This window comes from Sciurus vulgaris (assembly GCF_902686455.1).
Source record: "Sciurus vulgaris genome assembly, chromosome: 2".
In the NCBI taxonomy this organism is placed as follows: domain Eukaryota; kingdom Metazoa; phylum Chordata; class Mammalia; order Rodentia; family Sciuridae; genus Sciurus; species Sciurus vulgaris.
This window is the reverse complement of record NC_136462.1, coordinates 179,604,761-179,622,730: the sequence shown is the minus strand read 5'-3', so window position 1 is coordinate 179,622,730 and position 17,970 is coordinate 179,604,761. Positions and strand designations below refer to the sequence as shown.

The 17,970-nt window shown below is 59.7% G+C and overlaps 1 protein-coding gene across 1 annotated transcript; it reads right to left on the bottom strand.

Moving 5' to 3' along the window:
- Positions 1 to 4,636: 4,636 nt before the first annotated feature.
- On the bottom strand, positions 4,637 to 17,929 carry BPIFB2 (BPI fold containing family B member 2; the record flags this gene model as incomplete). Its single annotated transcript, XM_079129725.1, has 15 exons — positions 4,637 to 4,717; positions 4,899 to 4,990; positions 5,317 to 5,380; positions 5,811 to 5,913; positions 6,063 to 6,130; positions 6,642 to 6,812; positions 7,184 to 7,237; positions 7,459 to 7,644; positions 7,848 to 7,939; positions 9,700 to 9,760; positions 10,710 to 10,770; positions 12,127 to 12,273; positions 13,021 to 13,125; positions 15,142 to 15,235; positions 17,821 to 17,929. The coding sequence occupies 15 exons, from the start codon at positions 17,927 to 17,929 to the stop codon at positions 4,637 to 4,639; spliced, it is 1,488 nt and encodes a 495-aa protein (XP_078985851.1).
- Between the last annotated feature and the right edge of the window lie 41 nt (positions 17,930 to 17,970).

Here is a 17,970-nt window from a genome sequence, read left to right as displayed (position 1 = left end):
AGAAGGAATGGAATGGGAGAGGGGACAAAGTGGCCAGGAAGGACTCTCTGAGGCTGAGAACTGAAGGCTGGAAAGGAGCTGGAGTGTGAAGCCCCAACACTCAGTATCACTAGAGAAAAGTGGTCTGTTTCTCCCTTGCCCTGATCAATTTTTAAATATCTATCTGGGCTCGAAAGCGATCGGCCTGGGTGTTTTCTCGGCCCCTGGGACGGCTCCCTGCGGGGCACGGGCAGGCGCTGGGGTTGCTCTCAGGGCAGATCTCTCTGAAGTCATCCCTGGGGCTGTGGAATTCTGTGCCAGGTGGCAGAGCCGGCTCCCGCTGACAGACGGGGACACTGAGCACCACCCGTCCCCTGCCGGCCTGGTGCCAGGTGTCCTGGTCCCTCGGGGCAGGGTGAAGGGTGAGTGTCTCAGGCCCCAGGGTCCTGCAGGTGTTCTGGGAGATGGTTCACCCGGGGTCTCTCTCCAGAGCCTTTGCCTCCAGCATCCCCACCGTGTGGAGTGCCTGCCCTACACCCAGCCATCATCTGTCACCTGCTCTCCCTCAGGGTCTGACTCCAGCCCTGGCCTCCCTTCAACCCCCGGCCTCAGAGGTCACAGTTTGAGCCTGACCTTGCAGGGGCCCCACCCCACCTCCTGCTGCCCGGCCGCCTGCCTGGGCGTGTGGGTTCCCCACCCAGAGTCCCTCCGTCCCTTCTCTGCCTGCCACCTGCTCCTCGAAGCCCCCGCCAAGTGGCCCTGGGCTCCTGTAAGGCAGAGCCTGGCTTTTCCCTCCCTCATGTCCCCCCGGGAGTCCAAGGAGGCGCCGGGTCTGCAGCTCGAGTCACGCATCTGAGGTCACAGTGTCCAGACCCAAGCCCCGGCCCTGCCCACCCGTCCCCTTGCTGGGCTGTCCCTCATTTGTGAAGTGATGGTGCTGGACGGGGCACTCGGGGAAGTCACGGTGGGGACTGTCCTTACCTTGCCCAGTTCGGGGAGATCCTGCTGGTGACTGACCCCTGCCTCTGACCCTGAGGCCAGGAAGCCCTTATATTCGGGAGCCTGATTAGCTGCTTGGATAATTAAGGGCTAGATAATTATCTAGAGGCCCAAGAGCAGGAGCCAGGCGCCCACGTGACACTTCAGTCCGTTCCAACATAAATAGCCTCGAAGACACGGCGGCTCGGGAGCCCGTGGCTGCACAAGGGTGGTGCTGGGGACAGGCCACGGTGGCCCAAGGGAGCCTCAGCGCCCACTGTCCCTTCTCCCAGCCCCAGCACCTGCCCCAAGGCCAGACACACAGCAAGCACACGTCCATTCTTCAACAAACATTTATTGAGTGCCTACTGTGTGCTGGGCCGTGCAGGACACTGGGTTGACCTCGGTGGACAGGCAGCTGGGGTTCCTGCTCTGGGGGCTTCTGGGGCTCACGGGGCAACCAGGCAAGTCACACTGCAGAGCCACATTGCATTGCAGAGGGTGGCGAGGTGGGGAAGCCACCAGACCGTGGATGGGATGGGAGACAGGAGGCAGGTATCAGCAGAGCTGGGCAGCCCCCCACAGGCTGTCGCTCCTGATGGAACCCAGACTGCTGCACTCGCTGTCCCTCTCAGCAGCCCGTGCCCAGCAGGCACCTAGCTAACCGACTGCAGGACATCCCTTGGGGAGGGGCCAGCTCTCTGGGGAGGTCATGGGTTTTTTCTGGCAGGGAGTTTGACTCAGGTCTTTATCACCCTCTTAAAAGATCACGTAGTATAGAACAGGACACCTCGTGGATGAAAACAAAGCCTGGCCAGGTAGGAATCAAAGATTCAGTAAGTGGGAGGATGTCAGGAAGTCAGGAGGTGCGGGTGGATGTCAGGAGGGGTGGGTGGGTGGGTGGATGGATGGGTGGGCGGATGTCAGGTTGAATGGGTGGGTGGATGTATGGATGGAAGGATGGGTGGGTGGGTGGATGGATGGGTGGATGTTAGAATGGGTGGGTGGATAGATGTCAGGTTGGATGGATGGGTGGGGGGTGAATGGAATAATGGGTGAATGGATGGGTGGATGTTAGAATGGATGGATGGGTGGGTGGATGTCAGGTTGAATGGATGGATAGATGGAGGGGTGGGTGGGTGGGTGGATGGATGGAAGGATGGGTGAATGGATGGATGGATAGATAGATGAATGAATGATGGGTGGATAGACAGATGAATGAATGATGGGTGGATAGATGGACGGAAGGATGGACAGACGGATGGTTGGGTAGATGGATGGATGATGGATGGATGGTTGGACAGATCACTGGACTGATGGTTGACTGTTCGGAACCTACATACTGAGCTCTTTCTCCACATTATCAACTTCCTTTATGGCTTAGGGATGAGTCTTAGGTTTTTTGTCTCTTCCATACTCCAGACCACCTCGCTTAGGACTAAGCCTGTATTAAACCCCAATAAAAGTAGGATGAATGAATTAACTAAGCCTAAGGAAATAAAAGCCACACGGTCCTGAGCAGAGTCCTGGATTTCACAGTCTGTCCCTTTTGCTCTCAGACCACCCACACCTCCATCGGCAAGACAGAGCAGAGTCCAGTTCCCTCCTGCAGTCACACTTGAGGCTTCAGGGATGAATCTGCGGCACTTGCAGGGACAGCAGCTGGTGCCACGCTGTACCCGTGGCATTGCTTACCCGTGGTGGAAATCCACACACCTGAATTTGCCCAAGGAAACATAAATAGAACATGAACCCAGATATAGAGGCAGGAAGGAAGCCTGCCTCTGTGACTTCCCTGTCACCTGAAGTTTGTGACATGGGGACAAAGTCCAGGTGGGAATGCTGGTGACAGGAAGAGGGAACCAAACATCTGATGTCTGGATTCTGGGAAGGACACAGTTCATACAATGAAACTCCAGGCCCCACCATCTGGCTGGTAGAGGTCCTGTGAGCTTCTAGTACCAAGATGGGGCATGCCACCAGATAGTGGCAAGTGGCACCAAAGCCACTTGGTGTTCCTAACTTTTAGCTCATCCCCGTTGCTCTCCAGGGTCCTCTTTCAAAATATGAGCTCCCTCAGCAAGAAGCTGATAAAGTCAGTGGGCGTGGTCCTCTCCCAGGCCTTTGGTGGCTCTAGGGACAGGTAGGACCCAGGGGAGGCAGGTAGGGAATAGACCTCAGGTACAAAGAGACATCACTGGGCCTGGTGAAAGTTGCAACTCAAGAGAAGTTTAATGCACGAGGAGGCCAATCTGTCCAGCCCAGAGGAACAGCTGTTTCCCCAAAGGGGGTGCAGAGCAGGGGCGGGCGGGGGGTGGGGGAGACCCGGGGTCTCCGTGACGGTTTCACAGCCCAGTTAGGCAGTCCGGCTTGCTGGCAAAGACTCCGGGTGGCTTTGCCTCCGTTTCCGCAGTGACTTGAGGGGTGCGGGCCCCGAGTGGGGAGGCTGGCTGGCTCCCAGTCTGCCTGGCGCGCGCACTTCAAGGGTGGTATGAGAGTCCACTGGAAATCTGCACGTAGTGCTGAAGGCAGAGGAAACCATGGCCAATCAGAGGCCGAGGGGCACAGGAGGCCCATCACCCCGGCTCTGGGATCGTGACCTGTCTCTCCTGCTGTTCCCTTTGGCACAGCCCTTCTCCTCTGGGCCTCCATTTCCTGCTCTGTCACTTGGGGGTAACTACCCAAGGCTACGGTGAGGATGCAGGAGCTGGGCAGGGGGCCGGGACAGGACGTGTGCTCTGCATGGTCAGGGCCATTGCTACTGCATGACCGGCAGTCCAGGACCATCGGGCACCCTCCCCAAGTCCAGGTCCAAGCAGAGGTAGGTGCCCCGTGCCTCCCCTGTGGTCTACGCGACACTGCACAGACATTCTGGAGGACTAGTCATTTAGTCACTCAACAAACCTTCACTGAGCTTCTACTACACACCAAGCCCTGTGGCAGGTGCTGGGGACTGAACAAAGAACCAGCCAACCCCAGTCGCTGCCCAGCGGCTGCTCACAGTCTAGGCCTACATGGTCCAGTATGGTGGCCCTTAGCTCGCATGGCCTCATAAAAATAATTAAAATAAAATAAATAAAATCCAGCCCTCTGGTCGCACTAGCCTCATCCCAAAGTGCTCAGTAGCTGCAAGGGCCGGTGGCTGCTGCTTTGGACCTTGCCGGTTTCCATCTCCCTCAGAGGGAGATGCCGGGAGTGCTGGTCTTTGGCCTCTGGCCCAGGAGGCTGGCTCTGGAGGGCTAGTGTGGGTCGGTCCCTGGGGAGGGGTGGGGAGGTGTCCCGAGAGCCCTGCTCCTCTGTGAACTGAGCGCTCCTTCCTGCGGGGGAGGGTCGCCCCACTGCCCTGGGATAACAGTTCCCAAGGATCCAGGGCCTCCCTCCTGTAAGGACATGGGTGGGTTCCCCTGGGGGTGGCAGGGAGGCCCGTGTGGAGGGCCCTGGGTCCGGCCCTCTGTCCTGTGGGCTCTTGGCTGAGGGAATTTCCCTTTATTTCCCAAGCGAAACAGAAAGCAGTTGGAGGACGTCGCCCGGGCGGCTGGGGGCGCATCTCCCCCTGGGCCCGCGAGTCCCGATCTAGGGACCAGCACTTGAGAAGGCTCTGGCGTTTCCTGGGTTCACCCGTCCAGCCTGCAGAGGCCGACTTCCAGGCTGGAAGGAGCCCGGCGTCCGCCCCAGACACCTAAGGGGCCATGTCCATCCCAGGATCCAGGATCCTGGGACGTCGAAGGCGCAAGGGCCCTGGCGTGACGCTTGGCGAGGACTAAAGGCGCGTGAAGGCCTCACCCCTGAAGCTCCCGTGTGCTGATCTTCCACCTTTTCACAGTTCAGCATCGTGGTGTGGTTTTGGCCAGAGCCGGGTGCAGCCCAGGCCTGGCTGGTCCCAAGACCCCACTGTGGGCACCAGCGGCGGGAGGGAGAGAGGGGACCCCCGCCACCCGCACCCCGAAGACGCTCACCTCACGGATCTGGATGTTAGTGTTCACATAGTGGAGGTTGACCATGGTGGGGAGGGAGATGCCATTGCCCAGGAGAGCTGCAGGCGGGAAAGAAGTCAAGTTCAGCCGGAGGCAGCAACGGACCATCCCTGGAGTCGGCCGAGTGGAAGTCCTTGCGTGGACTCCATTATTATTACCCCATTTTACAGAAAGAAAATGTGAGGCTCAGAGAGGGAAGGGAACTTAGTGGAGGTCACACAGCACCATGCAGGTGTGCACCCAGATGCCCACGGGACCGCTGGATTCTGGAGGCCACCTCTTACTGTCTGACCTGGGAGGTAGGAAGGAGGCTGGGGCAGAGCACAGACAGGGTGTGGGGTCAGCAGGGGGCCAGAGTCCCTGTGTGGCGGTGGGCAGGACTCACCGTTGATGTGATCCAGCAGGGATTTCTGGAACACCGTGTTCATGAGCGTTTGCATGTGATCCAACTGCAGGGGGTGGGCCCAGGCGGCCCGGGGAGGGGCGGAGAGGGAGGGACGATTAGGCGCACAGGCAAGCAGACAGATCAACGGACACATGGCAGGGGACAGGCGGAGAGGCAGGTCCCCCACATCTGGGGTCCAGGTAGAGCCCAGCCACACCCCCAAACCAGGTCAGCTCTCCTGGAATAGGCACAGAGCGAGGCTGGCCCGAGCAGAGGCTGAGGGACAGGCCCTGACAGGCTCCTGCTCACACTGTGACCACGTGGACCATCTAGAGGACCAGCAGACACCAGGTGACCCACCCAGGGACAGACCCACAGATGGACGCGTGGGGGCCGGGGACCTGACCAGCAGACACCAGGTGACCCACCCAGGGACAGACCCACAGGAGGCCTGGCCCGACCACTGCCCACGCGTCCCCAGGAGGCCTGCTCACGGTGGCACAGCCAGCCTGCCCCACCCGCAGGGAGCTCCGGGGACCCGCCCCACTCACATTGACCGAGCCCACGTTGGAAGAGGCCACCACGAGGAAGACGTCCCTGAAAGACAACGGGAGGGTTCCAGAGGAGCCCAGCCCTGCGGCACCCGGCCGCATCCCAGGCGTCCCCAGCCAACACCGTGGCCCAGCAGCTACGGCCCATCGCACGGAGCTCAGGCGGAGCCCGCTGGGGTCGAAGGCCTCGCTTACCCCACCACAGATGTGGTCGCGTAGAGTTTCGCCCTGGACACCGAGAGCTGAAGGCTCAGGTTCACCACCTGGGCGCAGGGGGAGCAGGGTCAGAGCACGGCCAGGCGGGAGCCGCCTCCCCACCCCGTTCACGCGTCACACAGGTGCCTGGTCCTGCGCTGAGCACCAGGGACAACACAGTGTGAACAAAGCTGTCCAGGTCCCTGCCCGGGAATCCACCACAGGCCAGCAGGGGAGGCAAGCAATAGCTGAAGTAACCAGACGGGGTCCTTTTAGGGAGTGGAGGATGCGTGGTGGTATGAAGGGCTGGTGGGAACCCTTACTCAGGGTGGGTACGGTGCCCTGAGGAAGGCTGCAACATTTCATCTGAGCACCAAAGACGCAGAGAAGCTAGCCATGCTGCGTTAGGGAAGAGCCCTCTGCAGGGGGCTCAGTGTGTGCAAAGGTCCTGAGGCAGGAATGTGCCCACGAGTTCAAGAGACAGCAAGGAGACAGTGTGCACAGGACAAAGCCAGTGAGGAGCACAAGATCTTGAGAGACACCCCCGCCTGGCCAGGCCCACCTAGCTGGCTTCCTTACCACATTCAGGGAGAAGAGGGACTGGAAGGCCGAGTTGGAGGACGTGGCCAGGACTTCCACTAAGGGCTGCAGCCGCACTGTGATGCTGTTGTTCTGGAACACGGCCACGGGTGTGACAGTCATCCGCACCCTGAGCACCACGGGCTTGGGCTCTGGGAACTGGTCGGCCATCTGGGAAGCAGAGAGGGCAAGAGGGAGGAGGCCATGTGGGGTGAGGGCCACGTGCAGTTCCCACTCAGTCACCCTTGTGTGCTGGCCACCTCGGGGCGTGTCCCACCCAGGCCCGGGACCAGAGAAGGGGCTCGGCCCTCCTAGGAGGGGACCCTGGAGCCGCGCCTTGAAGATGAATGAGGGACAGGAAGAAGAGAAGAGGCACCGGGCGGAGGGCTGGGGGCAGGAGGAGAGCAGAGCCTGCATCTCAGCCAGCGGCCACCCGAGGTGTGGGGCGCAGGTCCCCGGACTCGGGACCCCGCTGTGAGCCAGCAGAGACCTCACATCCCAGGGGACCCCCAGTACCTGGAATGACCAGAAATGTCACCAACCTCAGGGATGAACTGGCTCAGCGCGGAGGTGTTCAGTGGGTTGTCCTCTGATTTCTGAAATCAGACCCCAGCCCAGGACCAGTGCTAAGGCAGCCAGTCCCCAGGCGAGCCCACCACGCGCCCTCCTAGACAGGAGCCCCTCCCGGGATCCCGTGTCACCCTCCCACGGCCACCATGCTGGCCGCCCCCGCCCACGACGTGGCCTCCGCGGCGTCCCCTGGGTCGGGGCGCGGGTGCCTCTCCCCTGCACGCGCTGGGCAGCAGGCCTCGCTCACCAGCTGCCCCGTGATGTCCATGTTGAAGGCTCCGGCCTTCTGCAGCAGCATCAGGATGGCGTCAAACAGGTTCTGAGACAGGGTTAGCGTGGCCATCGCATCCTTGTTGCTCTCGGGCTCTGGCAGCTCCAAGTGGGGGCCCTCCTGGGGCAGCATGACCGGTTTGCCCAGGAGGAAGAGAACAGCCTGCGGTGGCGGGAGAAGGGCCTCAGTGGAGGTGGCCAGCCTTCACCCGGAGGCCCCGTGTGCCCTGGCCTCTCGCCTCGCTCCCTCCCAAGCGCCCTGCCAGCCCCGCTGCCTGTCACTCCCCACTTTTAAGAATCTTCCAGGCCCCCAAGGACCCCAGAGGCAGCCGGCCCCCAGCACTGGGCCGAAGAGAAGGAACTTGCATTGAGATTCATGGAGATGGAATCGCTGGTGATGTTGGGCTCGCTCATCACGTAGTAGCAGATTTGGGACTCAGGACTCAGGTTGTTGAGGCCTTGGCAAAATCAGGACGGAGAAGGAAAAAGCGTGTTTTTAGACCATCGAAACTAAACTATCTGACCACCTTGAGTAGCCAGAACCAAGCTGACCAAAGAGACCAGCAAGGCCTCCGAGGAAGCACACGGAACCTCCCGGAAGCGGCCTCCAGAACGCCAACCCTGACGCACAGCGCCAGGCCTCTGTGGCTCTGTGGAGACTGCCTCCTCGGGATGCTGGCCACTCCGTGGGACAAAGCAAGACACCGATGTCGCTGCTTCCGTGCCCTCACCCGTAAGCCCTCCTCCCTGTGCCTAGACCAGAGCCCCGTGGAGAGGAGGGCACGCAGCCGCAGGCCACCAGGGGACGCAGTGCCGACGGGGCACCCGGAGGAGGGAGGGAGCCACCGCGGGGCAGAGTGCCGGGGGGGACAGCCCGTCGCCACCGTCCTGGCCGGAAGTCTCCCACGCCTCGTGCCACCCACGCCATCTCCGGGCGTGCTCTGTGGTCTTTTGGCACCTGTCCCGCCGCCCTGGCCTAACTGGCTGTGGACAGTGCACACTCCTGCTGCCCATCACCCCTGGGAACAAGGCTGACAGATGGAGGGGGAGCCTGGACCACGGGCCCTGCCTGGGGGGAGGCCCCCAGACCTGTCCTGCAGGAGGGGCCCTCCAGGCAGCCACAGGGGTCAAGCCCCATCTGCACCCCCTCCCGGGCTCTCCCGGCACCCCCCCCCCCCCCCCGCCACTGCCTTCAGTCCCACAGGCTGTGCTCGGCCCTGAGTCTGTCACCAAAGGCTCCAAGGACACAGAAGAGGACAGATGGGAGCCCCGGGGTCACGCGTCGCCTTCCTAGAGCTGCCTCGAGAGTTCCATCCGTGTCAAGCCGTCTCGAAGTCCAGCCTTCGTCACATAACCCAGCTGGCTCCCCGGGGCCTGCGCCTCGACCTCATGAAGGCCGTTCTCCACTTTACAGAGGAGGACACTGAGGCCTGACTGACCCCACCCGGGCCGCACAGCCGGGAACCCAGCCAGACGGCTCAAGGGCAAGCTGCTCTCAGGCTGGACGCAGTGTCCTCCTGGATCGCGGTGATAGCTTTGCTTAAACCACTGCCAAGGGAAACCTCTCACTGTCAAGAACCAGAAAGCAGCACTAACAGCCATGACATGGCCAGACGGACGGGTGCTTACACCTCCCCTCCAACACGGCCGCAAAACGAACACACAGTTGAAGAAGTCGCATCCTGGACACAAAGTACCTGTGACAGCCCGGGCCGGAGCCCCAGGCCCCGCGGCATGGCCGGTGCCTCTGCCACACCCTGCCTCCCGTGGCTTCGCTCAGGCCTGCTGCCACGTGTACAAATACGGAACGGCAAATCCCCGCCGAGGCACAACCACAACGCACGCGTGGCAAAGAAAGGTAGCTCCCAGGCCGCTCCGCCGGGAGAACCCGCTTGCTGAGATTCCACCTTCCCGGGAATGTGGATGAGTCTGGATTCTAAGATTCTCTAATACAAAGACCCGTAATTTAAAGCTTTGGTTTTATTCTGTTTTTCTCAGATGATTTGAGCTAAAATACGCAGATTCTAGAATCAAAGACTTGGTTCTAGAATTCGGAGGGTTCCAGATTACATGGACGATGTGGTTTGAGGAGCCCATGGTTTGGCCATGCTGAGACTGGCCCCCCAGACGGGGGACCCTGGTTAGGCAGGGAGTCTTTGAAGGGTCTTGGGGGTCCCCCAGGCCCCAGGCCTCCCTCGCCTGAGGTCCCAGGTCTTACCAATAATGGTGCCCATGTTGATGTTGATGTCGTCCACCAGGTTGGCAACGTTCAGGCTCAGCTGGGGCAGGACAGGGGGGAAGCAGGTGAGGGGCCATTCCGGCTAGAGGCCTGGGCTAGGAGGGGCCCGGGGTCCCTGCCCGGAGGCTCCCCTGGCCTCACGCCAAGCCTGGAATCCCATCCTTCCACCCAGGGGCACCTCTGGCTCCTCCTCTGGCCACTAAGGAAACAGGAGAAGCGCCCAGAGGCTGGTCAGGGCAGCACAGCCAGAGGCATGCAGAACCAGGGGCTGTGCATGCTGCTGAGGTGGCCACACCAGGTGGGTGACCGAAGCAGGGAGCCTGCCGCCCCGGGTCTGGAGGGCAGTAGAGGGGGCAGTGACTGCAGTGGCCAGCAAGCCACAGCAAACCAGGCTTCAGATGCCAGTCCAGGGAGACCAAAGGCGCTCCCAGGCACAGTGGGCAGCTGGTGGCGCACTGTGCCTGGTCAGAGGAGAGACCGCAAGGCCGGGGCACTCAGAGCCCAGCCAGGTAGCAAGGCCAGGAGGGAGACAACAGGCCCTCCTTTCCCCAGAGCCATGCTGGACATGGCTGGACACGGTTGGGCCAGGGCTGGGCCAGGGCTGGGACAGGACCCAACCCAGGCACACCTGGCTCCTGCGCCAGCCCTGTCCACCCTCTTGCATGGAACGCAGGCAGGCCCTCCCGGCTGGTCCCTCAGAACCGTCCATCATGGGCTCCCCGTCTCCCCCCGGGCCCACAGCAGCCTCTGCTCTGCCCTCCTGGGAAGATGGAGGTGTCCCATGAAGGGCCTTTCCAGCGTCTCGGGGCGTGCGGCTCAGTGGTGGAGCCCTGCTGTCCTGCGCCAGGCCCCGGTTCCGTCCTTCGCCCACAGACATGCTCCCCCCACCCCGCTTCCCACCACCCTGGGCCAAGACCCGGCCGTCCGTCCACCATTGCTTCAGACACGAATAGCCCCCAGTCTGGGACCGCCTGTGGGGTGCTGTGTACCTTGTTGCTGAAGATGGCTTTGATGTCCTTCTGCACCATGCTCAGCAGCGCGGGGGAGAGGCTGCGGGGAGAGGCGGGGGTCCGTGAGCTCTCAGGGCCCCTCTCTCAGCAAAGCCTCAAGGCTGGGCCGGAAGTCTCCGTCCCCGGCCAGGAGCCAGTGACTCCTGCCTGAGACCCCACCAGAGGCCCCATGGTGCAGGGATCATTGTCCCAGGCCTGCAGAGGAGGAAGCCGAGTCTTGGAGAAGAGGATCATCTGTCCCAACGTGGCCAAGAAGGTGACCCCTGAGGTCAGGCTCAGGGGAGACGAAAGACGTCGCAAAGGCCGGCCAGGCTGCTCTTCTGTCCGCCAAGTGGCTTCGTGGCCACTCAGAGCCCAGAGTAGGCAGGATGGAGGGGCAGGACCCGGGCCCCGCCTCCCACTTTGGCTCCAGTTCTCTGTGACCCGCCTAGTGAGGTCCCCTCCTAGCTCTGGACCTCAGTGTCCCTCTGAATGAGAGAGGGGTCTAAGCTGGTGATTCTCAGTGGTGGTCCCTCGGAACCCGGGCTCCCTCGGTTTGTTGAGATATTGATGCACAACACAGCCCGGACTCACTGAGCCACCTCCCGGGAGCAGGGGGGACAGCATCTGGGTCCCAGCCTCCCCTTCAATAAACGGGAGTGACCCCTGCCTGCAGACACCGCCAGGGACCCTGGGTTACACGTGCTGATCCCAGGACACAGCATGAGTGAATGTATGTATGTGGACCCTCCCCGGGGAAGAAGTTCAGTCTTTGTGCAAACATGGCATTTTTTAAAGACTCCAAAATGCTCAACCACCTTGGAGTGAGCCCTTGCCCGTGTTTGGGAAGATAGGGACATAATATGGGGGATTCAGGAACAGTGGGATCAAGCAGGCTGCCTGTGCTTGAATTCAGCTGCCGGGCCTTAGGCTAGGCACTCAGATTCTCTGTGCTCCGTTTGTTCTGTAAATGGAGGAACCCTGACACCTACGCACAGGAGTGCACAGTATGTTTTCAGGCAGGTGCTGCAATAGCCTTGCGTGCAAACATGAGCCACCGCTACACAGAGTGCAAGCTGGCTTCCGACTCTCATCTCCGCTGGGAGGGTTGACCTCTGAGGTTCCTGACAGTTGATTTGATGGGCACAGTCCCTCTGCGGGGCACCTGTTACTGGCTGTGCCTATTGGCAGTGACACAGGGCAATGGCTCGGGCACAGGCTGTGTGACCTGAGGCAAGTCTCTTCCCCTCTCTGAGCTTCAGTGTTCTCCATCACAAAACAGTCATGATGATGAGGGTCTCTTAGGTCCATTGTGGGTTTTGGACAAAGATTTGAGTGGGAAGCTCAAGAAATGGCACCACAGCCTGGCACCAGGGACTCCAGGGCCCGTGCTCCCTACCTGTTAGTAGACACCTACTTTTTATTGTCATCAAGAACGGTGGCTTGGCCGAAATATGGGAAGAAGGTGGAGATGCTGATCTTGGGGGTCCCAATGGAACTCTGGGTCACACGTAAGTCAGACAGCAACTTCACGGGCAGCGACAGCTCCAGGGACTCTGGGATGCTGCAGGGAGGCCAGACCTGAGTCCCCGCGGCACCATGCAGCCTGTCCCCCACGTGTCACAGGCAGGGCCCCTGCTCAGCATGAGAGGGCTCCACCGGCACAGCCCAGAGTCCCTGGGCCCCCTGGGGGCCTAGATGCTGCAACCGCTGAACTCTGGCTCTCTGAACCCCAAAGCAAGACCCTGGGCCTGCCACTCGCCGAGCCGAGCCTCCTCCTCGGTGATGTGGACCTGAGACGGGTGGTGCTTATTCCACAGGGCTGTGCTGAGTCCCCCGTGAGCTTGCCAGGTGCAAGTGCCCGGCCCTGAGCCTGGCCCTGTGAGACCAGGAAAGGGCAGTGCCGGGCAGAGGGGTGGAAGCAAAGGCTCCCGCAGACACCGGCTCGCAGCCCCGCGATGGACTGCAGTCACCCAAGAGCTGCCTGGGGCTCAGAACTGATTCCGATAGCTACGTTTATTGAGTACCTACTATGTGCCTTGCACCATGAGAGAGAGGATGGTAATTATAAGTCCAGTGATGAATCTGTGCACAGCCCCCTGCTGGTCTCAGCCCACGTCACAGAAGGGGAAACCCAGGGGTGGGAAGCGCAGTCACCCACTGCTGAGCAGGGGCTGCGGTCACAGAGACTCTCTCACTGCCTCATCCTGCTCAGTGGGACAGACCGGGGGAGCTGCCAGCCCCCTGCCTTGCTCTGCTGCTTGGGGTGTCCCTGAAACGTCTCCTGCCCCCCACAAGGAGAGTCACTCACCAGGACACCTTGACGGTGAAATTGGCCGATGCCCACAGGCGAACGCCAAAATCAGGGAGGAATTTCAGGCCGAGGCGGGACACGTGGGCCTCTAAAACCTGGATCCTGCAGCAAGCAGGGCGACAAGGGAGTCCACGCTGCAGCAGGCGGCCTGAGCACCCTCGCACCGTTGATGCCCAAGAAGCAGCTTCGAATGGTGAGTTGAGGCGGCGGCGAGTTCTCCAGCCAGCGGGGCGGCCAAGCCAAGGCTGGGCGGCCCCAGGCAGGACCGAGTGCCCGAGTCACAAGCCGCGCGGGGTTCTGAGGGCTCCGACGGCGGCCTGGGAGTCAGGGAGGTGGGGAAAGGGACCCGGGCCCGCCAAGGGTGGAAATCCCTCCAGAGCTTTCCAGCCCACGGCTGGCTGGCCGCCCTCGGGCAAGGGGAGACGCCCCTCCAGGCTGCCCATTCTGAGGGCCAAGCTCTGCTCAGCAACAGCGTGTGACGGTGTCCCCAAGTGAAAGTCCCTTTTCCCTGCACAGTAGGTGGGGGTGACCGGACCCTATAAAATGGCAGGAGGTGTCACGGTTACATCCAGCCCCACCGGACACCCTCGCCATTGGCTTCAGGTGACGTGGGTCCACAGCCTGTGGCACACGGGCCACTCTAGAGCACAACCACCCTAGGTGTGCTTCCACGCCTGTGAACGCCGGCCCTTCCGAGGGACGCGCCTGGCCTGCCACACAGGAGATGTTGCAGAATCCTTGGTGGGCGGGCGTCTCCGCGGCTCTCCACCACTATCGACAGGCCGCGAACAACAGTGCAGCGCCACCTTGGGGGCCTCAGACTGGCAGCCCCGATCCAGCTCTTTAATCACCCATGAGTGTTCCAGGGTCTTAAAGTTACGTTTTTCAATTAGTTGCCATCGTTCAAAAGAATAGATGATAAGTAGGTGGCCGGGTGGCTGGGAGGGTAGATGGCTGCACAGATAAGTGATAGACAGAGACAGAGACAGAGATAGAGCTAGAGACAGAGATAGAGATAGAGCTAGAAACAGAGATAGAGATAGAGCTAGAGACAGAGATAGAGATAGAGCTAGAGACAGAGACAGAGATAGAGACAGAGATAGAGATAGAGATAGAGATAGAGACAGAGATAGAGATAGAGATAGAGACAGAGATAGAGCTAGAGACATAGAGATAGAGCTAGAGACAGAGATAGAGATAGAGACAGAGATAGAGCTAGAGACAGAGATAGAGATAGAGACAGAGACAGAGATAGAGCTAGAGACAGAGATAGAGATAGAGCTAGAGACAGAGATAGAGATAGAGACAGAGATAGAGACAGAGATAGAGATAGAGATAGAGACAGAAATAGAGCTAGAGACATAGAGATAGAGATAGAGACAGAAATAGAGATAGAGATAGAGACAGAGATAGAGATAGAGATAGAGACAGAGACAGAGATAGAGATAGAGACAGAGACAGAGCTAGAGATAGAGATAGAGCCAGAGATAGATGATAGTGATAGATGATAGAGATAGATACAGATATAGATTGGTAGGTATACATAGATAGATAGATAGATAGATAGATAGATAGATAGATAGATAGATAGATAGATAGATTGATTCATTCTCCTGGATTCCCAGACCCCTGGCAGTAGCAAGTCTTTGTCACATGAAAGGGGACACTTTGCCCAAACTCTGCAGGTGCCTGAGTGTGAGCATCTACGCATTAAAGGACAGAGGAGTTACGCTCATACTGTGTCTAAACTCTGGTCTAGCTTTTGGAGGATGCATCGAGGGTCCCTGGAGCCACAGTCTTGGCCCCGAGGGCAGAAATTCACGAATGCAGAGGGGGGCCCTCCTGTCTCCACCTGGGCCACCTCCGACATCTTGCAAGCATTCGCCTAGGGGACGGGCGCTCTAACCTGGACAGGGGAGCATTCATCCATAGACGAGGATGTTCGTCCCATGGTCTGGGGTGTTGTGCCAGAGGGGGAGCCCCTGAGGGGGGGTGGGGGAGCACTCCTGCAAAGCCCAGGCAGGGTGTCCCCTCCTGGTGGGCTGGAGCACACACCTGGCTGGCTGGAGCACCCCACCTGGTGTCCCAGGCATGTCTCTGAAGGATGGGAGCACTCACCTGACAGACGGAAGCACGTCACTACTCTGGTCCAGGAAATGCTCGTCATTGATCTTTAGGGCTTCTTGGAAAGGGACTTTCCCGAATTCCGACACTGGAGGGCCAGGACAGAGCAAGGTCAGGCTGCCCTTGGTCGTCACCAAGCAGCAAGGACACACCACCTACCATCTGCCCTGCACCTGGAGTGGAGGGGACTCAGATTCTGGGCAGGCTGGGCATGTGGGGTGACCACTGCCCCAGGTGGTCCATGGCTCCCGCCAGGTCCCCTGCGTCTCAAACCCCCGTGTGTTTCAGCCCATCCCGCAAGGTGCCTGTGGGTTGCCGACATGCTGGCGGCTGAGGAGGCAGCCCGGGCAAGGAGGCTGGGCACTCCAGAGTCCTTGGATTCTGTGTGCAAGTCCCAGCTCAGCCCCTCACTGCCCATGGGCAGCTCCATGCCTCTGTTTCCTCATGGGTAAATTTGCAACGATTATAATGGTACGGTCACTTAGGGCCACTGCAGAGACAGTGCAAAATGAGATCCAGCTATGACGGCTGCTGCAGATCTCTATAATGACCATGACTGTCCCTTGCAGCAGGGCTCTGCCTGGGGCTCTCTCCTTTGATTACCATGCCAGGTTACAGGGAGGTGAGGACACCTGGTCAGGGGAACCTGGCTCGGGCCACCGTGGTGGGCTCAAGTCTGTGGACTCCGGCCCCCTGGGGTGCTGCTGGGCCCTGGTACTAATTAAAGGCAAGCTGAATTCAAAGGAGGGACAATGGTGCGGGAAGGAGCGTCGGCTTGGGTGGGGAGAGCCCCAGCTCCGCGGGCCCAACACGGATGAAGGGAGAAGGCGCCGCCTCCGTCTCCCCAGAGCCAGGGCGGGAGGGCAGCGGCCATGCTCCTCCAGCCTGACCGCTCGGAGCCCAGACCCCCCACCCAGGCCTCGCACTCCCATCTCCAGAGCCCTGTGCAGTCTAGGGCTTCGGCCAGGGTGGGCTGGACACCCAGCAAGGCCCGGAAGGCGCCAGGCCAGGCGGAGAACAGGCACAGGCACAGAGCCCAGGGCGGGATCCCTGGGAACAGAGGAGGCCGCCCAGGTCGAGGGGGCGGAACCCCGGGGGGCGGGCAGCCTCGCGGCCCCGCCCTCAGCACCCAGGCGAGACCTGCACAAGGGTGAAGCTGTGTGCGCCCTGAGGGCGGGAGGAAGGGGACCCCGCTGACTCGGTGCTTTGGGGACTGGGCCATTGCAAGTTCCTTCTGCTGTCTGCTGGGCTGCTCAGCCGCGATCTGAGTTGGATCTGGCCTCAGGGGACACTGCTGCCCATTTCTCACCCTCACCCAGCTTTGGTGGGACACAGAAGCTCCCCGGGAGGCCGCGGGTAGCAAATAGACTTCTGAGCCAGAGTCCTGGGCCTTGGCAACTGTGGTCCCTCCCGGGCCTTGGTTTCGACATCGTACCTTCCCCAGGGGATAGGGCAGCTCTCAAAAGGATTTAGCAGCAAAGTCACAAGACAGAGGCCTGGCCCGAGAGGGGCCCAGAGCAAGACTGGCCCTCTCCCACTGAGCCCAGCAAGGATCTAATCTCAGGACGCTCCCTACAGAACCGCTTGACACGCCTCTCTCCCAGAACATGCGTGCATGCAGATGGCACACGTGCACAGGTATACCCAGGGAGCACAGCCACACCTGTGCACACACATTCGGGTATATGCAGGACTCAAGCATCCACATGAGCACATCCGCATGAACTCCCAGATGCAGCCAGGCGTGGAGGTGCACACCAGGAATCCCAGGACTTGGGAGGCTGAGGCAGGAGGATTTTAAGTTCAAGGACAGCCTCAGCAATTTAGTGAAGCCCTAAATAAGTTAGCCAGGGATGTGGCTCAGTGGTTATTCACCACTGGGTTCAATCCCCAGTACCAAAAAGAAAAATCCAAATTCATAAGTAGACATACACTTGTAAAAATGACCACTGGAACTAACCCCTAGTGCACATGAACACAGACGTGTGCATGTTTGCACGTTGACCGTATGACACACATTCCTGCTCACGAACTCATTTAAGAAATGTTCATTGAGCAGCCCTGGTTCAGGCACTGCCGGGGAGCCAGGGACACAGCAGCAGATGAGAATCCTTTTGTGGCCAGGAACACCTATAATCCCAGTGGCTCTGGAGACTGAGGCAGGAGGATTTTGAGTTCAGAGCCAGCCTCAGCAACTTAGGCCTTCAGCAATTTAGCAAGATCCTGTCTCTAAATAAAGCATTGAAAACTCAGGTGTAGCTCGGTGCAATAGTGCATGCCTATAATTCCAGAGACATGGAAAGCTGAGGCAGGACCATCACAAGTTCAAAACCAGGCTCAGCAACTTAACGAGGCCCTAAGCAACTTGGTGAGACCCTGTCTCAAAATTTAAAAATTGAAAAAGGGCTGAGGATGTGGCTCAATGGTTAAGCAACCCTGGCTTCAATTCCCAGGACCCCCCAAAAACTAACAAATAAAGTTTTTTTTTTTTTTTTTTTTTTTTTTTGCGGTGCTGGGGATTGAACCCAGGGCCTTGTGCTTACAAGGTAGGCACTCTACCAACTGAGCTATATCCCCAGCCCTAATTTTTACAAAAGAATCCCTTTACGTCCACAAGTATGCACACACGTACAGACAGGGGCTCCACGCACTGGTCGGGCGGCCGGCTCTTACCGTAGTTCAGGATTGCCTTGTTGATTCGGATCACAGTGCCCGCCTCGGAGGCGCTGACCACAGGCAGCCACAGTGCCAGCAGCAGGCTCAGCCCACGTACATCAGCCATGGCTGTACTGGCCTCTGCCCCAGGGTCTGTGGGTTGGAATA